The sequence below is a fragment of the Amblyomma maculatum genome, chromosome 5 (genome assembly GCF_055883805.1).
Source record: "Amblyomma maculatum isolate TAMU_Amacu chromosome 5, ASM5588380v1, whole genome shotgun sequence".
NCBI classification, from domain to species: Eukaryota; Metazoa; Arthropoda; class Arachnida; order Ixodida; family Ixodidae; genus Amblyomma; species Amblyomma maculatum.
This window is the reverse complement of record NC_139348.1, coordinates 157,890,355-157,912,991: the sequence shown is the minus strand read 5'-3', so window position 1 is coordinate 157,912,991 and position 22,637 is coordinate 157,890,355. Positions and strand designations below refer to the sequence as shown.

The 22,637-nt window shown below is 44.3% G+C and overlaps 2 protein-coding genes and 1 pseudogene across 4 annotated transcripts in view; 1 reads left to right on the top strand and 2 right to left on the bottom strand.

Moving 5' to 3' along the window:
- The window catches only part of LOC146190093 (uncharacterized), a 28,198-nt gene extending 14,747 nt beyond the window's left edge, over nt 1–13,451 (bottom strand). For 2 of the 3 annotated variants that reach the window (XM_084604837.1, XM_084604839.1), the window contains exons 1-8: nt 13,095–13,451; nt 12,068–12,166; nt 11,187–11,241; nt 10,300–10,443; nt 9,313–9,367; nt 7,125–7,259; nt 6,443–6,594; nt 5,408–5,455 (exon numbers count right to left, since the gene is read on the bottom strand). In XM_084604837.1, the coding sequence (XP_084460963.1) occupies nt 5,408–5,455; nt 6,443–6,594; nt 7,125–7,259; nt 9,313–9,367; nt 10,300–10,443; nt 11,187–11,241; nt 12,068–12,124 (646 nt within the window). In that variant the 5' untranslated portion in view covers nt 12,125–12,166; nt 13,095–13,451. The remainder of the gene's footprint in view (nt 1–5,407; nt 5,456–6,442; nt 6,595–7,124; nt 7,260–9,312; nt 9,368–10,299; nt 10,444–11,186; nt 11,242–12,067; nt 12,167–13,094) is intronic. The other variant, XM_084604838.1, reaches the window with a different exon arrangement.
- On the top strand, nt 380–4,329 carry LOC146190094 (uncharacterized; annotated as a pseudogene).
- A 5,862-nt stretch (nt 13,452–19,313) lies between the features above and the next one.
- The window catches only part of LOC146190092 (2-Hydroxyacid oxidase 1-like), a 28,541-nt gene continuing 25,217 nt past the window's right edge, over nt 19,314–22,637 (bottom strand). Inside the window, exon 9 of the mRNA XM_084604833.1 lies at nt 19,314–22,345. Within this exon, the coding sequence (XP_084460959.1) occupies nt 22,248–22,345 (98 nt within the window). The 3' untranslated portion in view covers nt 19,314–22,247. The remainder of the gene's footprint in view (nt 22,346–22,637) is intronic.

The window sequence follows — 22,637 nt, the reverse complement described above, 5'->3', positions numbered from 1 at the left end:
TGGTGCCAAAAAAAAATCTGGCGCTTTCTTTTTCGCATAAAACTGAACTTGAGCGCGTCTTAACTCAGTGGACATTGGGTGGTGCGTCCACGGTTCACGTGTCGCAAAGGCTAGGGGGCCAAATTCCAATTGCCTGCTTTTGCTGTGCCACGTGTCATGCATTTTTCAGCTACATCACTATAGTGCCTAGAATATACTGGCTAGTGTGACGAGCACATAGGCTCCGCTATGGGAGAGGATGGTTGCGCATCTTATGAAAGCCAATTGCGGACGACAGTGGGCGCTGCTTTGCCGGAGGGTGCTGTCACAGCAGACGACGCGGCTCTCTCGCATCGTAAAGCCACATGTTTGAAAGCTGTTGTTGCTGTGCGCCCGTTATTGCCTGCCTTGTGTCCGTATCTGCTCTTCACCGAGGCACAGCGTTGATGTTTGGTGCCACTTAGTGAAGTGCTATCGACACAACATGTCCAAACCAAAGAGACAGTGCAAGGAAAGAACGTGTTTTGTCCCGCTGTGTACAAGTGGGTATCGTTCGAATAAGGAGCATGTTTCTTTGTTTACTGCGCCCACCGACGCTGCGCGACTGCTTGAGTGGGAAAGACTGATAAAACGAGAGGACAGGCGGTTGACATCATCATCCGCGGTGTGCGAGAAGCATTTTGAAGAGCAATACATTGAACGTTCTTTCAAGGTGACTGTGAACGGCGTGGTGAACGAGATCGCCCGAGACAAACCCCGCCTAACTCCTGATGCCGTGCCAACATTGTTTGAGCAATATCCCAAGCATCTAGTGCCCAAAAAAGCACTGAAGAGAAAGGTGAGGAACCTTTGCTTGCAGGAGCCTACTACAAAAAGGCGGCGAAACAAATCCGAGCCGTTCGATGTTAGCGATAGCAGTGCAACAGGTGATATTGAATGTTCTGCCTGTTCTGACGATGCCGCTGCCGGTATGACCCCCGCCGAAAGAGTCAATTCAGAAAAAGAGTCACCGTCGCAAAGTGACAGCCAAGCTGTACAGCTGCCATCTGCCGAGAGTGGTCACCCATTTAGTAATATATTCATCCCGACTGCATGGATGAAAGTCCCGAGTGCGTCCGGTGTAAATTTGTCCTATGCTTTGTGCGAAGCCGAAGCAAACAATTTCGGAACTTTGTTCATTGAAAGAATGGTTACGTTTAACAAGGCCTTGCCTGAAGTGGGGACTGTTTTAGCCACTGTGTACTTACGAGGAAGGGAGCACAGCAAGGAGGTGCTTACATTGTGCAGCGAGGCAGAACTGCTGGTTCAGAAAGTTTCTGCGATGGTACTGTGCTGCGGGAGTGGAATAAAGCCAGTGTCAAGCAAATATGTCCAGTACAGGAAGATGTACTTTGCGGCAAGGTGCTTGTTAACAACGGAAGCTGAAGGAAGCCCTTGTGCTCAATGCAAATACCAGCGAGTGCTTGCTCAAAACAAAATGCAAAGGTTGAAAAAGCAGGAAAGGACCAGCAGCGAGAAAAATAAACCCCAGAACGTCTCCCGCAACCTGAGAAGAACAAAAAACAAACTGGCCAGCGTGCAGGAGCAAATGGCGCGAATGAAAGATGAAAATAAATCAATCACCGAAGAGGCTCTAGAAGCTAGTATTCGGGCTCTCCCTCAGAAACAGCAACTTGCAGTCAAGAACTGCTTCGCTGCTGCTCAACGAAAATCACTCAGGGGAATGACTTACCCTGACGAATGGATTGTTGAGTGCATAATGATGCGGATGCGAAGTCCCAGACTTTATGAACATTTACGGAAAGAAAAGGTCATGATACTTCCAAGCCGAGCCTGCCTGAAGAAATATCTGCAACGCTTCAAGGGTTGCTTTGGACTGAATCCTAAAGTGTATGCTGCACTGGGGGAAAAAACAAAGGACATGGACGCCTTCAGCCGTCATGGTGGTCTCGTAATAGACGAACTGAAGTTGTCAGAGCACCTTGATGTGAAACCTAACGGTGAGTTTTACCCCCATGTCCAGAATGCATGAAATCGTTGGTTTAATTTTTCGACGTGTAGTTCCACAGGTACATTTGAATTTAGAAAATCAGTGCTCAGCCTGGATTGATGCATAGGCAAAAAATTGGAAATACTGTAAGAAAGAATAAAGGGCTCAGTATTATTCCACTTTTGCAATTCAGGTGGCTTTGAGGGTTTCGTTGACCTTGGTGACCAATCATCAAGTGACCAAAAAGGTATTCTGGCAGACCATGGTATGATTGTACTGTTCCAACCGTTCACAGGTGAGCTGCTTGAAATTGCATTTTCTAGATGTACAATTTTAGGATTTGCTAGCAACATATCCATATTGTTCCTACTTGTCCTTGTTTTAGATTGGACACAGATACTTGGAATTTTCGCTTCGAGAGGGAATGTGAAGGCGCCAACTCTCGCAAAGATCATTGTAGAAACCACTATTCTTTCTGAAAAAGCTGGCTTATTTGTGGATACTATAACATGTGACGGCGCCAGCTGGAACCGGAGCATGTGGCGGAGCTTCGGTGTACAAGGTGAGATTGCCATGCAGATTTTTGTCACGTTAAGAAAAAAATAGCCAGGATAGAACAATATACGGAATTTTTACTGTGCTCAATATATTAGGCCTTTGCTTGATAAGCTGATCCTGTAGCTTGTATCAAATATATTGAAGTATATTGGGCGAAACAATCTTCGCCCCACGGATAACTGAATGACTTGGGTAAAATTTAGGAGCGCAAAGCTAAGTTATCACAGTACCTCTTCTTTAACAGACAGCTGTATGTTTCTGTTCTGTCGGAGTTCAGGTGGTTGTTTTATTTCTGCAAGTATTTCCTATGTAGACTTCCTTGGGTACCTTGCCTATCCCAGATTTATTACTGTCGTTGCTTTATTAGGATTTCCTTGTTATATTTTTAGAGGTCACGTGAAAAACATTCAGTTACTTTAGTGAAAGAAATCCAATTACCATTATCTTTTTAGTCTGTGCAGATGGTCGCATCCAGAACAGCACACGACATCCTGTGGACCCTACTAGGCGGCTCTTCTTCATTTCCGATTTTCCTCATTTAATTACGAATATTAGAAATGGATTTGTTCGTAAGGGCTATTTAACACCATCTGGCCTGGGATGTGGATCGTGACAGCGTAACTCTACACTTGCACATATCAAGCCCAACTGCTTCGAGAAAATGCGAGTCAACCTCGCTTTTCGGGGATGAGGTTATCAAGGGGCTCTCTGTGCACAGAAAACATGTCGCCTCGCAGTTCAAAGTAGTGCAGCCAACTGAGGATTTCATTGAACTGTTGAACAAACTCATCCGAATTATGACAGCAAGAGTGAGTACGAGAGCATTAAAGCCTGACAGTCCAAATGTAATGTTCATGCAGAAATTTTTAGACTATTTAGACCAGTGGGAGGCCCATGCTAAGCCAGCTGGAGGAGGCTTTTTGACAGGAAGTACAGCTTCAGGGCTGAGGGTAACAATTAAAAGTACTCTAGAGCTGTTATCCCACCTGACCACTGTTGCAGGCTTCAAATACCTCTTAACTGCTCGATGGAGCCAAGACAAACTTGAAAATCTCTTTGGGATAATCAGACAGTCTTCAGGGTGCAACGACCACCCTACTGTATCACAGTTTCTGGTTTCTGTCAACCTTTTGTCTTTTTATAACCTTGCAAGGTCACCAAGAGGAGGCAATTGCTCTCCTTCTGTTGTTAAATCGCTCTTAACTACTGCTGATGTGCCTGAGGTGAAAGACAAGTCCTTTTCAGAAACACTGGACAGCCTTCTCGACAGTGGAAACATTGATGAAGCAGAGAATGTTTTCCAGTCTGTTCAGCTTGAAGATGACCATGACGGATATTCTAAAAAAAAGAGCAACTCAGCTTTAATTTACTATGCTGCGGGCTATGTTGCTAGAAAAGCTGTTGCTAGAAATGCGTGTACCACCTGTGCAGCCCTCTCGTGTGCCACCCAAAAAGATGCGCTGAACGATGCTGACTCCTGGTTTACAGCTCATTTTGATAATGGCGGGCTAATTTATCCCTCTGTTGACCTAGCAAAGGCTGTAAGGGTCATGGAGGATGCATTCACTGCGTTTTTCAGTAAAAATAAGCTGCACGAAGACAGCATGCAGGAGTTTGCGCAGTGTCTCCACTCTTTGACATTTCCTCAGCTAGGGTGTCCCGAACACGGAAAAAATACTTTAGCAACAGTGCTTAGGTTCTACATTCTTTTACGTTTTCGATTCCTTGTGAAAGGTTTGAACAGAGAGCGTGAAGGACAAAGGCAGTGGCAGAAGTATTTGAAGCTGCGGCACTGCCAATAGTTCAAGGTAAAGCTCGAAAGTCGAATGCAGGTTTGCATAACTTGTATTGAGCATGTGTATTTTGTATCGTGTATTTGTACTGTCTTGTGTTGAGAAGCCGAAAAAAAGCTCTTTCTCGGATGAAATAAAAGCTGAAATTGTCCCGAGTACCATTCTTTATTTCCAGATTATTGATATGTAAACACATACGCATATTAAACTGTATGGCCTGTGATAACTGCTATCGGCAGGTGTGCCGTCTGCTTTTTCGCAGAAATGCGAAAGCAAAGAACAAAATACAGAACACAAATCGGAACCTGGCACGCGCACAATGCTGCGTTTTCTCTTCTGTAAATATAAAAACAAAAGACCTACAACGTCTTCACTCAGCAGTGCTGACAGAAAATTTTGATATTGCCTGCGAAGAACCGGCGAGGTAGATAAGATATATTCTCCGCAACCTGTTGGCATCCGGCGACGCTCACAGGCAAGCGGTCGCACTGGCGTGCGGAAGCCGCACCCTCTTGCATAGCAGCGCCTCGGCACGGCCGCCGGCGGCTTTCATTGCTCTCCGAGCCATCCCAGCCGGCGCGCTCGTCACACTAGCCAGTATATTCTAGGCACTATAACATCACCCTCAAAAATAACGACCACGTAGTAGGCGAACACTGTGATTTTCTTTGCAGCACGCTGCAAAGCAAATGAATAAGTTGGATGGCATTGAAGCTTCGCCTTTAAGGGCAGAGCGTTAACGGACGTTGTCATTACCTTCGTTTTCACAAACTCTTTAACTCTTACCCAAAACACACCCACGGCCCTCACCAGTTATGGTTCAAGCTGCCGGTTCATATATCCCAACGTATCGTATTTTGCTGCAAGTATGCAAGGTGGCGCTTCCAACCACATCAACGGTAATTGTAATGATAGCTTTTAATCTCCTGCAATTTACTGACTCAGTTCAATATTGCGATATGGTGCTTACTCCTTTAATTACTGCCTCTATAATCTCACACATGCATATTCTTACAGAGCTTCTAGCTGCCACATTATCTGAGAGACGTGCGCAAAGATAAAAAGACCGGATTTAAACACGTCTTACCACCGCTTCTGCATGACCCATCAGTTAACGGTCGTCTGTGTGATGCACCTGAAATCGTTGAACACTGATTCATTAAATGGGGCTTCACATTTCTTGTGATAGCGAACAATATCGCTTCATGCCATTAAAGGCATAGCTAAGTGTCCCCCACTATATTTGCTTCTATAACAGCATGTGATCCTTGCCTCCACGGTTTCGAACTCCCTGTTGGCATAAAGCACTCAAGTTGGTTATGAGAAATATTGTTAATTATATTTAGTTATTTAATCAGTTAAAGAGCTTTTACAGAAAATTACGTCCCCTGTGGCGGAGAGTATTTTCCTGGAAATGTTTTGCCTGCTTGAACTTATGTTTTGCAATCTTGGAAGTTTGCGAAAAGATCTCAAGTTCTGAAATAACGAATTTCTGCCGTCACGCCTTCTTAAAATATACGCAATACCTCACAGTTTTCTCTGGTCAATTGGTTAGGTTTATGGAGTTTGCCTTCCAAAGCGGCTCAGGCTATGAGAGACGCCATAGTGGAGGGCTCCGAAAATTGTAGCACGCTCTGAGTTAGCGTGCACTGACATCGCACTACAACATGGGCGCCTTGCTTTTTGCCTCCCCGACATGGCCTGGATTCGATCCCACATCCGTCGGTACAGCAGTCGAGCGCCTTTTTGATTCAGCATTAATTCGTAGTTTTTATAACGCCTCACTGGACTAGTCTGTATAAGCCTTGAATTATATGGTTTATACAAGGAACCGGTACCTTCCTCTAGACATCTCTTTATATTATGCGCTGACATTTACTGTACAAAATATTTCGACTGAAAGAGTGTAAACATTTCTGAATGAACTAATTTATTGCCATTTCCGGCAGCCATATAGTTCGTTTCTTGTAATTTCTCGCGTTCAACGCAAGAAGAGCTCATGCTAATTGAAATACATTGCCATTTTCGGTTTCTACCTACTTCTCTTACAGCTGCACTGTTTATTACCAAGAAAATGGCTTCTGCCGCTACATTGCTACAAAAGTAAAGCAAAGCGGTGCACCTTGGGCAGTTCCTGTTTCGCCATCAGGGTGCGCCAGCTGCTGCATTACCGACGGCGCAAAGCCCACCGGCATCGACACTGCACTTCCCAGCAGGGTTGTCTCCGTGTTGACGCGCGATACGTCCATCAGCAGCTTCGGTCGAAAACGAAGTCTGCACGAGACCAATTCAGTCGTGACCTATATTTCGTAGCGTTTCATTCATTTTCTCGAGGCATCAGTCATTATAACAGCACCGGGAGGTTATGAAGCCAACGACCAAGAGCAGAAATAGATGGTTTGCGCGCAGCCTAGTCAAGCACACCACGTTTCACCGATTGTTCACAAAACTAGCAGCCAATGTTTAATTTTCGCATGACGGAATCGGCTCTGATTTCGTCAAGCGTGTGTCAAATGTGAAGTCATGCTCTATCATTCCAAGGCATCCCGGTGCCGGTCCGCCAGTATAGGATGGGTATGGGGCTTGTTTCATTCAACAAAATATTGTCATCAGAGCCGGTTTCTGCCATGACCAGCGTGACTTGATCCTACAGGGTCGACATCATCAGAAAACCGCCACCAATGGGATGAAACAAAAACAAAACAAAAAGCAGTATCCTTTGCCGCGGCGGCCATTTCAACAGTCGTATAGAAGATTGAGCGGGCGCCAATTGTCAGCTTCCAGCAGGTTGAGTGGACACCCACCTGTTGAAGGCCTCCCTGTTTTCTCTTAGCGTCTGTTCCTCGCCGGCCCCGCTGTCGTAATACAACCTGACCGCCGTCTCGAGCTTCTCGTTGGCCAGTCGATGGATGTCTGATATGCACATCACGGCCAGGTCACTGCACGGTTTCCACATTCACTGGACAATGTAATCCCACGCAGCTCTCCAGCGTTCGACGTACAGCTTGCACAAACGCCACTTGTAAGCAAAACGGAAAAATACTGTACAGACAGAAGGAAAGACGGAACGCAGGCATCCACCTTGGTCTCATATTTGAGACGAGTGAGCTGGGCATTCATTGTAAATAATTCGGAATAAAAAATAAGGAAGCGAGATTTTCTCTAAGCTTTTGCACATTGTTTGCTAGCAGGCGTGGATACGGAAACAAGAATAATTTTCTAGCGAACATGTAGACCCACTTCAGCTTTCATGAATGCCACCCTGCTGCATCGAAAAGCAGTGTTATGCTACTCCTTTTGTTCCACGGATAATTCCAGCCACATTCCCGCTGTCATCGAACATTGTTCATTGATAACATGGGCACCACACTTTTTGAAGATAAAATATTACTACGTCCTTCCATAGCTCGATCAGCGTGTGTTCCATATGCGCGAGCATGGCGCTGAAAGGCGGTAGCTGGCAGCTGACATGGCCGCGCAGAGACTGGCCGTAGGGTTGCCTGATATTCCCTTTGGCAGGAGCTGCCTATTCGCGCATCTCCTTTCATATGGGAGGGTGATATCAGAATCAGCCGGCCATGTCATTTGAATTCATAATACCCCTAGGGGGAGCGCTGGCAGCCTCATCCGGTCAGGATTAGAATTAGGGGGGCAAATGAGCATGATAGCAACTGCTTCCACCCCGTTTCAAAAGGAGACGCTCCTATATTCCATCCATACATCTATCCGGCTTTGTTAAAGCCGAATTCATATGTTGGGTGGCAGCCAACGTTGTTGTGGTTGTCCTCTAAAGTAATGGCACATACCCACACAGGGGGATCGTCCAATAGCCTACGCTATCGCGTCAAACCTTAAAGGCAGCGCTAGCTTCTGCTGCTGCCTTGCTTTTTTTTCTCCTATCTCCCTCTTCACACACCTCCACCCTTAGCGCCTGGAGTGCCAGTTCTGAACGATTTCGCTGAAAGGGTAATACCTACGCAAAACTTCCCCCTTGAAGTTCTCTCGACATTTTTGTGTAATCTAGACTCTGATGTGGGGCCCTCGAGGTCCTCAGACATCCAAGAAGAAGTCTCGCGCTTCCTCTTTGTCTTCTTAGGTTCAGCTAAGTTAAACGTACCTATCCTCAATTTTTGTAAAGACAGTAAAAACAACCTCGGAGACACAAGCAAAAAATTGACTTCACTACGTTTCTTTACTACTTCCTCGGCGGGTCGACGTCTTTTATCAGTTCGACCGACGCGAAGCAAGCGATATTTCGCTCTCTTCCTTAATTCGAGGAAAAGTCCAGCTACATCAGAAACCTCGATGTTTTCTGCGCCCTCAGCAGGTATTCTTGTCTTGTTTTTTTCCCGCCCGCGAATTTAGAATGACACTGCGATGCTCTCATGGGTGTGATTTGTGGTCTCTAGACACCGCATGATATGCGAGTAGTAATATTAGCTTTGGTATCAATTAGCATATCGGTTAGCAGTGGCTTGGGAGCGGACTTATATCAAAATAGCGAGTCCGTGTGTGCGTTAAAATAGAGAGAAATAAACGAGGTGGATGACAAACGATGTACAAAAATGATGGGGAACAATGGGCCAACTTCCTGCCGTTGAGGATATGACGAGATAGCGTATACTACCAGCTAACTTATGAAGCATCAGCCATAATAAAACTAAATGAGCTTATGTGCGGCCTAGAGGTAACGTGAATAGAAGGGTTCTGGACGGCTAATTTTGATTTGGAAACAGCACAACGTGTATATAATTATATGAAATAAATTCTTCAAAGGTTCCTGTACGTGTGACCAGGTCGCGCTATCCTACAACTAGGCAAATAATTCATTATCAGTTTAAAATAAAAAAGAAACTTTATAGCAGCAGACTTCGTCCAGGCTTCAACACTCAATTTTTTTTCTCGTGAATAGCGGTGGCGCTCGCCACACTATACTATCACGGAATTTGGCATCGACGGCACCATCTGAATTGGTGCACTGCGTTCGCTTACTTTTCTGGGGGCTGGTCGGTTGAGACGATGCTGGGGACGGTGCTTTCCGGTTCACCTGCGCGCGCAGAATGAAGGTGTGTTCTCTGCCTCTGACCATCTCCGCTTTGCCTTCATTGATTGCAAGTGACGCGCTTCTCTTGTACTAGAAATGCTGTGTTATAAGAACCCCGTGAAACGCAGTTGCGTTCTGACAGCAAATGATTTTCCCAAATTTGGAAAATTCTCAACATCTACTAAAGAAACAAAAGGGGATAGGCATTCTTTCCTGTGCAGTCGTCAGCTAATAATTGCATCAGTGAAAACAAACATTCACTTGCAGCTGGGCAGACCCCGAGTAGGGCCCCATAGGCCTGGAATGCTCAGGAGCTTTTTTCAGCATTTTAGATTGGTTTTCTCGGCAACAGGGTCGTCGTTCTCGTATTCGTAAGGGAGACTACTGTAGTGATATCGTGCGGTCTCCCGCTGATCGTTAAATTTGGGCATTCCCACGCGATGCAATTCATGCTGAAATCTTAGTTATAACGTTATTCGGCTGTCGATTTAAGCGCTAAAGAGGCTTGCATGATTATTACATTGTTAAATGTTTAAGTCAACGAAATTTTTAACACTAAAACCATTGCCTAGGTAGCTCATCCATTGTTCTATACGAAAAACAAATACGGTTTTTTAAACATCCATAGAGAAATTCACACAGCTTGTCATCTGTCCCCGTTGCCACCTGTAGGTTTTCTGCCATGTCATTCTTGTAATTATTATTGCGCGTGTTTTCTTTCGACGCCGTACGTCACAGTATTTATGCGGTATCAAACCCTCGCCATGTCTCTGTACTCGTGCCTTCCCCCTCTTATGCGCGGCGCACTGATAATGAAAAGCATGGATAGCGTCTCCTGCAAAAGTGTTGTTCTATTTGTCATTTCAAAATGGCAGTCCATCAATCTATTGTGGCGTATATACTTAGCTTCAGTCATCACAAATTGTTGGACTTACGTTGCTTCTCTTCACCGCCCAAAGGGGGGCGTACTCGGTACACCTTCGAAGGCATCTTGTACGAGAGCTCCGACTCGCTCGGTTTGTACACGTCAACATGGCCCTTCCTGAAGCTCCCTCGAGCAGAGTCGCCCGTGACCAAATCTGAAAAGCGAGATTGCATTTGATTTCGCATTCTGGAGTAAGCGGGCATGAATTAGGCTTATGCACTATTTCAGTCCTTTATTGAAATAAATGCCATTGCAACGCGTTTTTAAACTTTATCCTTTCCAATTTAGCTTTGATTGAATGCAATAATACCCAGGTGGCTCTGAAAAGACATCAACAAAACAAGGTAGTAAAAAGCGGAACATGGCCTCACTCCCCCATCAACAAAAGAAGCTCAAGTCTCTACATGATGTGAGAACGACGACGTCGGACCGCTCGGATGCTGCTACGATCGAGGAGGAACATTGGGAACTCCCAATAAACAGCTTGCTTGGCTATGTCTCAGTATGTCCTTCACGGCCACGGGTGTGGTCTGAGCTAGTGGCGTGGCGTTTGACTCTGAGAGCAGAGCCCTAGCTAGCCTCGTTGAGACCCCATAAGCGTTATAATGCCTGTAGTTCAGCAGGCACAGCTCACCAATTCACGACCATGGTTAACTTGATAACAAAGAAACGTTCATGTGCTTAAAAGTGTATGTATTACTTATAGAAGAATACGTGAGTTTCATAGGAGCCGCTTCACTGAAAGCGTAGTCAGAATGCGTCGATTGCAAAACGAAATGCCCTGAATTATTTAAATAGGGGAGCAATCGAGGCTCTAAACGTATGTAATGCAAGTAGTTTTTTTTTTTTCTTTGTGAGTATACATCTCAAGAATCAGTGGATTTTATGTGCACTTACGCAGTAAGCTGATGGCAGGAAAGAAGAGAGGAAGGATTTTCATGCCACCGTCGCGCTAACATAAGGAGGAAAGAAAAATAGAAATGAATGAGGGCTGTCAAAATGTATGAATTCACATGCTTGCCTTCAGTGCGAAGCAGATACGCGTCATGAAGTTTTCCATAATTTATTGCACTTTTAATATGCTAGCCTTAAAGTTTAACGTCTTACCATTGGAATATTTATTCGTGCTCACTTTGTACAACTAGTGCACATGTACCTATAAGTAAGACATCAGTCACAGGAGTGTTCCGAAGGCTTTGAAACCAATTTTCTATCGACTCAAATGTTCTTAAGCGATTCTGTTCGGGCGATCTCAATTGTCACGGAGTCAATATTAACATCAGTCAACAGAGCAGCGCGGAACTCTACCGAGGTTTCGTGGGCTTTTGAACATTGCATAAGGTTGCTAGCGTTTTTCCGACAGGATCGTCAACGCGCTCTTTCGTGCGCATAATGAGTTTGCAGTAAAAGAGCGGGAAAACTGTTATTCCGCAGAAGCTTTAATTTGTAACTAATATAAGTCTAAAAAACAATTTAAAAGTTGAAGCACTCTTTTCAACGCGCATTAATTTTGTACTCTCTACTGCAGTAACCAATGTCGCGAGGGAACAAACGCAAATACATCAACAGCCAAATATAACAATTATCGGTTCAGGTTGACAAGGGGGCAAAGAAAAAGGGTCTAAAATTACATTTTCACGGCATGCTTTCCCAATCACGCACTGCAGGGCTGTAAGCCAGCGCTTCCACATCTCCGCATACGTCGAGCCGTATTCATGTGCATGGTGTAACGCTACAAAGCACACATTACGAAGGTCTGAGTCAGGACATTCACTTACTGTGTAGTATCGTTTAATGCAGAACTGTAAAGCAGTTAATTTCCTCTTATGCACCATGTGGCACACAAATAACTGAACATGGCCCCGTGTCCGGAATCACTGCAGTAGCAAAATACAAGCATAAAAGTTCAATATTTTTTCGCGTGGGTTTAGAAAACGAGTTTACATATTTTCCGATTAAGAAAACACTAGCAGCATTCAAAAACATCACAGATTTGTCATTCCAGTCAGCAATAATTCACGAAGCAAATTATCGAATAGGATCACTGCCTTACCGTCATCATCAGCCCAGTTAAGCAAACTGCACACAAAGATGTCTCAAACATCACTCTCCATTTCTACCCGTGCTGCGGCCTTTGTTATCCCCATAATACTTCCGATTTCTTCCACTCACCCTACTTTCTGCCCCACCTTGTTGCACTTGTCTTTTCTCGGAATCCAATTAGTCACACTAAAAATCCATCGGTTTTCCTCGCGCTTGTACCCGCTGTCACTCTGCTCTCTTCCTCCCTTGTAAGGTTTCAGCAATAATCTTTCTTTGTATACCTCACTGATTTAGCGTAAGTTCAAGCTGAGCCCTTTTTTTAGCAACCAGACTTCTGTCACACAGATAAGTACCGTTAAGGAACACCTGCTACATGTTTTGTTTTTTTTACCTTAAGCGGCGAACCGGCAAACTGTCATTCATTATTTGAGAATACATGCTAAATGGACTCAACCCACCTTTTTAATCTTCTAGTTGTCTCTCTCTCGAGGTCTAGACTTGCGGTCTCTGCCTGCCGGAACTAGGCGTATTTCCTTGCCACTTCCATCATCTCACCGTAAACTCCATTTCGCTTACGAAATTGTTTTAACTTTGCTTCATTACTTTGCAGATTCTCTTAAACCCATCGTTCTGCTTCACTTGTGTGCTTTGCATCGTAATGCACTGTAAAAGCAATAACTACTGCATAAAAGCAAACAACAAATTTATCTATCTGTATTCCAACAAACCTTATCTACAAACAAGATATATTTACAGTCTTACCTGAGAAGAGTGTCGCTGCGAGCAACGCTTGTGGGTGTCGAGGGGTAATTCTTTGCTCGCTAACGCATATACCCAGCCCATCCCGACGCTAAGCTTCCGTTTAGTCGTGACAGCACAATTTCTCCGACGTTCTGACACCGCCAGTGTATCTGCCTCGGAACGAGAAACAAGAGCAGAATGACCCGCCCAGGGATGCGTCTCGGCCCGAACTAAATCAACCGTGATTCATGCCCTGCCTTAAGACTATTCCAAAGCGCATTAGAAATGGCGGGTGTCCTTGCAGCAGCTCGCAAAAGTGTTTCTCTTTTTCACGTTTTTGCCAGCCAACACTCAGTCTGGAAGCCGTATGCTCGCCTTCCTATATCTCGTTAAAATGCATAGCAGGCAGACGATGCATATTAGTTCGCAGAACGTGACGCAGGCACAGGAACGCAGGTGCGGAAGGAAAGTCAGGGAACAGAAGATACAAGAGACAGGGAACAAGAGTTCTATCAGAGCTCTTTATTAATAATGCTAAAGCATTTTTGCCCTATGGAGTGGCATGTGCAGGGCCTGTCGCTGGGAGCTGGGCACAGAGACTGCCGGCCCAGTGTGCTCATGAACTGCAATCATCCATTACCAGTTTAATCAGTGAAGCGCTAAAATAATTAAGGATGTAAATTTTTTTGTTTTATATAAAATCACCTAATTAATATGACATCAACCAATTTAAATAAAAATTAAACGTTATCAATTTAAAGCCGTCAGCCGTATAATTATCTACTGACCAATCCATTCAACACTTAGGAAATATTTAAATCTTACAGAAATAATTGAACCAATTCAAACAGGTCATTCAACTACTATTAATAATTTGATTGCAATGACAGGAATCCGCTGCGGAACTGGTGGAGCACTACTGATTACGTCTCTGATCAAGTAATACCAGGAATGTCCATACAACAAACACTATGTCGTCACTAAATGACGGACGTCGATGTATACCTGCAGCAGAAATAGAAATGCTTTTCCATTATAGCATATGAGAGACTTCATTGCACCCTTTGGATTTTTACTCAAGAGGTCTTCGGTATTGTCAGAGCTCTTTGCTATTAGCACTTGCGAAACTTCACATAGTGAATTTCACAGAGTGAAACTTCACAGAGTGAGAAATTTATTTTCTCTGAAAATAACGGTGCCTTCAGCGCGCCCCGGCGTTCACGGCTGCAGCGCATGCCCGATCGACCAACTGAACTTTGTTGGCCATGTCCTCACTGGTCCTCATGTGTAGGATTGCTGGTATTTTCTGGCAGCCGCTTGTTGCATGGTATAGTGTTGGTCTGTCACCACATCAATGACGTATGTCTTGGTATATTTTTCGGGAGTTTTTTTTAAAGGTAAAATATGCTTGCAAAGTTGCACTTCTGCAGTTGCCTCCAGCTTACCAGCTGCTTCCTACTTTGTTTCGAATGGGGGTCTGAGACATGGTTCCTGATGCAGATGACGTGCTCAAGTGCGTCACTATGCGTTTGCGATACCGGATCTGTTGCCACTTCATCGACGCTCGCTCGGTCGACACTTCACAACACGATGAAGTGCTGGCCATGTAGCAGGTTTAATGCTACCATCCTTCTTTTGATAGCGCTCGTAGCATTTCCCGCCCTGACCTCAAGCAGTCAGACGGCCTATTTAATTAGCGCATTTGAATCAACGATTGAGAAGTATAGGCGCAGCTTAAGAGCGCATTTTGCGGGAGTGTTGTCTACACTGCACTTATCTGCTAGATCGGGCCGCATGACCTCGGCATTGTTACAATTTGTTGCTTAGCGCCAAGTCGCATAATTATTACTGAGACGTCCGAACAATGTCGGTCAGCACATGTTACGTGCAGCATACTGTGCGTTAAGCTCGCCCAACTCAATTAGAAGCAAGTGCATGCGATGAGCAGCGAGCTTCCCTAATTTTAACGGTACGCCACAGAACGAACGGCACTAAAGGCTATTGTGTTGAAAGTGGCATCGAATTTGGCCAAGCAGTAAGAGCCTAGTAGGGGAGGTTGTCCATTTATTAGCTTACATATGAGGCTTCACATTCACACACCCGAGAAGTCCAATGTTGCGCCAGAAAACATCGAAATGCTGCCCCTGACGAAAGGGAATGCAATGTGAAACATCTCAAATACTCGTGTTTAAAACCACAGTTCGAGCAGCTCCATCGGAATAAACAAACGCCCATTGAAATATCTGCTGCTATGAAGTTTGAGAACGATAAACGTGTCAAAAATGTTTGATGCGACAGCACTCTACTGGTTACATGAACAAAAACCCGGCGTCTCAGTTTTCAAAAAGTCCTCACGTCATGCACGAAGGAAGGCTAGCAGCTGTGGAGAGAAAATAGCGCTTAGAGAAATGAAATTAAAGGGAGTTATTTAGAATGAAGGAATCAATTCAAATTTAGAATCTGCAGTTAATTGTTTACCTTTAGAAATAAATTCAATATATCGAACAATTTGGATTGAAATTGAAATAGAGTTGAAATGAAAAACAAAGGGAAAAATAAAATTGCCATGTAGATATAAGTCGCATTTTGAATGCAAGTAAAAGTTTCACAACGCATGCCAATACATTATTTGCTAAAGCAAACTAAAGGTTGTCGTCGGTTGTTACCTAATTCAGACCGTGAGCAGAAGACGCTCAAAACGTCCTAAAATAGATTCAAAACGTCTTAAAATAGGTTCTAATGCGCCCCTGCGCCCCCCCCCCCCCCCCCCCCCCTGCAATAATGCGAAGAGTGCGACCGAGTATGAGGAACATATGTGGCTATTGCCACCCCCAAGGTGTTTCGGTGGTTACGAAGTCTGCCATTGCGCAGTTCACCTGAAAATAATGGAGTGATTGACACAATATGCATCATTTTATATTATCGACTGAGCGGATTGTGGATGGAATGTTACTGAGTAGCGCAAATATTAGGCATGGCATGTAATTTCAGATCCACTTCCTACAAACGTACCGCGTATGTACAGCATGCACGTAATTTGTTTTGTTTTCTTTGATTCGGTTTATGGGGTTGACGCCCCAAAGCAAATCAGGCTTTGTGAAACGCCGCAGTGGAGGGCTCCGGAAATTTCCACAACCTGAGGTTCTTTAGCGTGCAACGACATTGCAAAGCACGTATGTGCCTTGCTTTTCACCTCCATTGAAATGCGGCCTCCGCGGCTGCGATTTGATCCCACATCCTTGAGTACAGCAGTCGAGTGCCGTAACCACTGCGCCACCACGGCGGGGGCAATTTGTGTCGGATCCGGTGACACAATATGGTGCGAATGGCTGGGGCTCACATTCTGAACCATTCGAGGCAGATTACACAGATTGACTTCAACAGATGCATAGTAAATGAATGGTTGGTTGGTTGGTTGGTTGGTTCATAGGAAGGGAAAGGCGCAGTATCTGTCACACTTGCTCTGTGGACACCTGAACCGCGCCGTAAGGGAAGGGATGAAGGTGGGAGTGAAAGTGGATAGAGAGAAAGGGGAGCCGTAGTGGAGGGCTACGGAGTAATTTCGACCACCTGGGGATCTTTAACGTGCGCTGACATCGCACAGCACACGGACGCCACTTCGTTTCGCCTCCATCGAAACGCAGCCGCCGAGGCCGGGATTCGATCCCGGGAACTCCGGCACACCCCGCCGGGGTGGTGCAGTGGTAAGACGCCCGACTACTGTGCCGGAGTTCCCGGGTTCGAACCCGACCACGGCGGCTGCGTTTCGATGGAGGCGAAACGAAGAGGCGTCGTGTGCTGTGCGATGTCAGCGCACGTTAAAGATCCCCAGGTGGTCGAAATTACTCCGTAGCCCTCCACTACGGCTCCTCTTTCTCTCTTTCCACTTTCATTCCCACCTTCCTCCCTTCCCTTACGGCGCGGTTCGGGTGTCCACAGAGCAAGTGTGACAGTTACTGCGCCTTTCCCTTCCTGTGAACCAATTTAACTTTTTTTAACTCCGGCACAGTAGTCGGGCGTCTTACCACTGCACCACCCCGGTAGTAAATGAATGCAAAATTTTTCCCTGACATGCCTCTAAAATATTTCCAAAGCTTCTATTGTACGTGCTCTCGCTCATTTCTATAAGGTTTAATATTGTGTACGATTAAGCGGCCTTTAAGAATTTTGTTTTCTTTTAAACGACGATGAGCAACAATGGCCCTTATGTAACGCGTGGAGGCGGCCATACAGAAACAAAATTAGTAAATGAATGCAAAATTTTGTTTCTGTATGGCCGCCTCCACGCGTTACATAAGGGCCATTGTTGCTCATCGTCGTTTAAAAGAAAACAAAATTCTTAAAGGCCGCTTAATCGTACACAATATTAAACCTTATAGAAATGAGCGAGAGCACGTACAATAGAAGCTTTGGAAATATTTTAGAGGCATGTCAGGGGAATATCAGTGCCTGACCGAAATTACACATATAGTCTTGAGATGGAATTCAAATTTTCGTGCGAGTCTAGAATTTTCCTCACTGAAGCCTAAATGTCTCAGTATTGTTTTTTTATGCTGTAGTTATTAGGAACTGAAGAATTTAAATAAGGTTTTGTGTAAAACAATGCCGATTATTTATTTCGTTTTGAGCAGGCACTTGGAGAACGAACGAATTATGAACGAATTGGTGGTCTTATAACAGTCCGGCGGTAAAACATTCAAAAATAATTTCTCTCACCTGGTGGTTCCTCAGACGTTCTACCTAGGCTCCCTTGCCTCACAGAGTACCAGCACGCAATCCGGAAGGATTAGCTGAAAACAATAACACCACTATACACTAACTGTGCATTACCTCTGCTCGTAATAGCCTCGACAGATCTCAACAGTGGCTATTTTGATTCCCATAGAAAAGACCGCTGGTACAATGAAAAAAAAAATGAGTATGCTGAGTTCTGCTGCAAAGTACGGAACAGAAAAGTCTTCCGAGCCGGTTTCCAGAAACTACAGGTGTTTTGATTCCGCAGACGATCTCAAAGGAAGAACGTACTCCTTCAGAATTCTATGACGAATCAAGTATATAAAAATAACATTCGAGGTCTAATTACTGCCGTTTGTCGAGTGGCTTAAGAAGAAGGCTCTTATAAAGCAAAAAAATAAATAAAATAAAATAGACAGTATAGAAGGATGTCGATATATAAGTGCTACAATTGCACGGAGTGCGATCGAAATGGCGCGCGTTAACGAACTGAAGCTGGTATACACCGACTGAACGCTGTGTTACGACGGTGGCAGCTAGCGATATCAGCGAAACATGATGAAGCCTTCAATGCGTTCAAAGACTTACCGCTTCCATCTAAGGATCCATTCTATCAACCAGCTGGTTCAAGTGTCGTAGCTTGTTTCGGTGAGTAAAGTCGGTGTCTGGAACAAAGGGGCCTGCTGACAGGTTGTCCGATGACAAGTGTCATTCTTGGGGATTCGCTGGTGGACTTAGTGGATCGTTATTATAGGAATGCAGAAAGAGACAGCCGCAGAAAGACTTCGCTGTAAGCCGAAAAGCAAGCTCTTATTCTTAGCTTTCCAAAACGGGACATAAAGCTGATTGCTTGAGATTGCCGGACATTCAAGGTTCCGGTAATAAATCTGTTCCGGTAATAAACCTGTTGACTATCAAATTTCCTTTATGTAACCGGCTGAGTGAGCAGTTTGAGCAAGCGAAATTTTGTTACTGGAACTACTATATTTTTTTTTTCTCGTTGATTTGGGGCGTTCAGTCGGCGCCTGCTAGCTACAGGTGTTCAGGCTTTGCCTCTTTTATTATGGTCGGTATTGTAAAACGCACTGAATGTTACAATTTGTTTAATTTTAAACAGTGACTGAGTGGAGGTATCGGATTTCTAGTTCCTTTTTATTAATTCCGGCTATATTAGGTGACTGCGAAACTGCCGGTCGTTTTCTTGATGGAAGAGCTTAAGTACGAACTGAAATCATAGATTTAGTTTAGATTTAGGCGCTGTTTTCAGTCTCTATCTTGGTTCGGGCTTCATTTATCACCAAGAGGCTAACACACCTGCGCAGCTGGCAAACTATGGGGTATAGAGTCCTCTCCCGCGCGTTTCGTCAAAGACGGCTGGTGACGGCTTTATACGGAATCAATGCTTAAACAAAGCAGGAAGAAAAATGCGCCGTCTCTAGATTACACGCTTGTGGTCTTACATTCATTCAGGCTAAAATTTCGAAATAAAACGAAAAACGATGAAAATAGTTTTAATAGTTTTAGCGAGCTGCTTCCCGTATATCACGAGACTTTTTCCGACCCCATATCACATCAATCCTTTTGCCGCATTGCAATGAAACAGTATTTATTTGAAAATACCTTACAGGCCCATTAGGCATTGTGTAAGGGGGACATAAAATCTATACAGTGCAATGTATACATAAAAGGTAAGGAAACAGGCAAAAAATACAAAGGTAATTAATATATGAACAAACAAAATGGTACGACGCGGAAATTATTATATCATTAAGAAAAAGAAATACGCGACACAGATTAAAGCACAATGGTACACACACAGATTAAGCACAATAAAAAGCAAGCGGCCCACAGTGCCCCGAATGGCGCTTAAAAAAAATGGTAAGACAAAAAAAAAAACCCGGAAAGAGTACATAGGCAAACACAAGTAATCAAAACCCATCAAGACATCAAGACAGTAGTTCTCCCCAGTTCCCGTTAAGCAACGAAAACCACGGAAACACGGAATCAGAGGGGTCTTTTGCGTCTTTTTTTTTACTAAGCTTCTATCGCGTTTTGTTTTTCTTTACAGTCAGCGGTCTGTTCGTGTCCTCGCTGTATTGCTTGTATTTTGGTGTTGGCAAATTATCGTGTTGACCTCAGTAGCGGAGTTCCCGATTGTCTGAAGCTTCGTTTGCTGATTCACACGATTCCGGGGTGGCAAACATTCTTCGTGTTCTCCCTTGTTAGTCAGCGAAAGTGGCTTTAATCATTCAGTTCCGAGATCATCAATAATTTGCGGTCACTATCCCTGCATTCCACGCTATTCTGTCTACAGCCTTGCCTCAGCGAAGCAACTAAGCGAATTCAGTATTGTCTGATCGATATAAATCACCGATCCTCTGTGCTAGGCTCACGCTAGATGCTGGGAAAACTTAAATCATGAGCATGAATTGCAGCTGTTAACGCAGGCCTTCAATACTTCACGTGAAAGAAAGCGAAGGGGACACTCCGGAGTGTGATCGTGGGTTACAGCTCGATTATATGAAGCGGCATCCGATCCGCATAGACTGCGACTTTGTGTCACAGGCGATCTCAGCGCCGCATGAAAGTCAGCTATGGTTGGTGCACAACTGATGGGCTCAGTTGAACATATAGACAAGCACACACAAGCACGGAAAGAGGATAACACAAGTATACGGCAATTCTGTGCTGATGCGTGGCTGTCCATGTGCGTAGCTAATCATATTACAAAACAGATGTCTGGTCGCATTTAGTAGAAATTACACAAGAGGTGTGTTCTCACTACAAATGCTGGCGTGAAAAAATAAATGCTCCTTTTTAACATTTGACGTTTAAAAGGAACCATCGCGGTTTTTCACTCGTATCGTCTGCTTTTCGCGAACAACAGCCTGGATGTCAACTCACTGCGTGTCTTGCATTCAGCAGAAGAATGCCTGATACTGGGCTCTAAATTGTGCAAATTTCATCGTTTCTTTTTTTTTCAAGACGTTTGTGATTTGGAATTATCTGCCTGTTGTCTCCCTTTCAATCTCTAGAGAGGATGAAATTGAATTGCAAGCTTGTTTTCATGTTTTCCAACCGTGGCGACCAGTCCTCACGTTAAACTTATGACGCCATTAATTTACGCCTTCAGCGTTCACGCCGGGTGGGCGCATTTCTTACAGCTCTAACAATTTTATTAGCGTGTTTTGCGCATTTGCGCTTTTATGCGGCCGGTTTATGTTGTCTTTACAATTTTTCCTTTTCTCACTCTTGTTTTGGCACTGGCATGCAGTACACTCTTATAAAAAAAACTTTTTTAATTATAGATTTTGTACCCACTTCAGAAAACAAGCCCTTTTCGACTGTATTTGGCCTGGCAAAAACGTGAGCAGCAGTCTCAATCGCTTTTGTCACCCTTCTTCAAAACGTAAATTTTCTCTCTGCCTACTCATCTTTTTGTCCCAATGTGCGTTGAAGTAAGACGGAGAAAATATCGTGGCCGATTGAAGGATAGCTCCCACGTTGGCACAGCCACACTGATCCAGAGGAATTCTAAATAGCTGTATAAAACATTTTACCAGCTGCAGAATGTTATGTCCTGTCCAGAGGTTCGAAACCGGAAACACCAAATATCCAGGGAAATCTATCTGACAATAAAATTCAGGATACCTAGCAGCTACGGGTTCCTCGGCATTTTTTAACCTTTCGAAGTACGTGCGCGGCTCGTGCGCGCTTTTTTTCCCTCCATCTAGAGGTGTGTACGAGTGCAGAGCAACCGCGCATGCGCGAACTATTGTTCGTGTGGTTTAGCTTGCAGGCCCGTTCTCTGAAAGGTACGCCCCTGCAGTTGTCAGAGTCATCGGGATATAATATATGCACAACTCTGAACGACAACTATGTTGCTTCAAAGTAGCTATGGTAAATTTGAAAGTGTTCAGGGCTGGAGATAAAGAAGTTATTACACAGTGTCGCCACGCTAGGAATTATTTCAACATGTACTGCATAAAAGTATAGGCGCGTTTGCCAGGCGAGTATCTTGCTTACTGTAATAGCAATAGGCCGCTTACATTCATTAATCACTCATGTAACCAGTACTGCTCAGAAACCATTGTAATTTGGTCTTTATTACAAGCAAATTGTACTGTGTCCGAATAACAATAACCGCAGAAAACTTCTGGGCACGGCTAATGCAAACTGATGGATTCAAAACGCAAACTGTCTCATGATTTATTTCGTCCTGAAAAGTTCTTCGCAAAGAAAGGTTAACTTCGAGATTGTTTTATTCAAACTCAACACTGAAATACTAACGACAACGAGCCACAGGCTACAGCATTTTGAATATAATTCTTAATTACTTTTTTCACTTATACAATGTCGCGTTGTAACTGATTTTTCTTTTAGCTATCGTGGGCAGCATTGAACTAGAAGTCCTGACAGCGGAGGTGTGCTTTCAAGAGTTCACAGTTCTTGCCGAGGAAAGTTCCTCCAGTGGTTCCGGGCGTAGTGACTCTGGTGAACCACAAAGCCTGCGTTAAGACTGCTTGAATTCTGGCACCCTGCGTGGTAAGTTAACAAGGCAATGTTTTTATATTTCATACAAAACAAGCTCCATTCCACAGTTAGCAGTACGGCAGAAACAAGAAAATAAAAAGATAAAAAGGTTCGATGAAGAAAATTATACCCCACACAGACAACCTGTGCAATGTATTTGCCACTAGACCGATTTGTTTTTACTGGCCATTTATTTCACTTCCTTGTCTAGACTGAAGGCTCCAGATAATTGCACGTACTGCTCACATATGTTTACTTTCCACAAAGCTGCGTCCCCTAAAATTTCTCAGATCATAT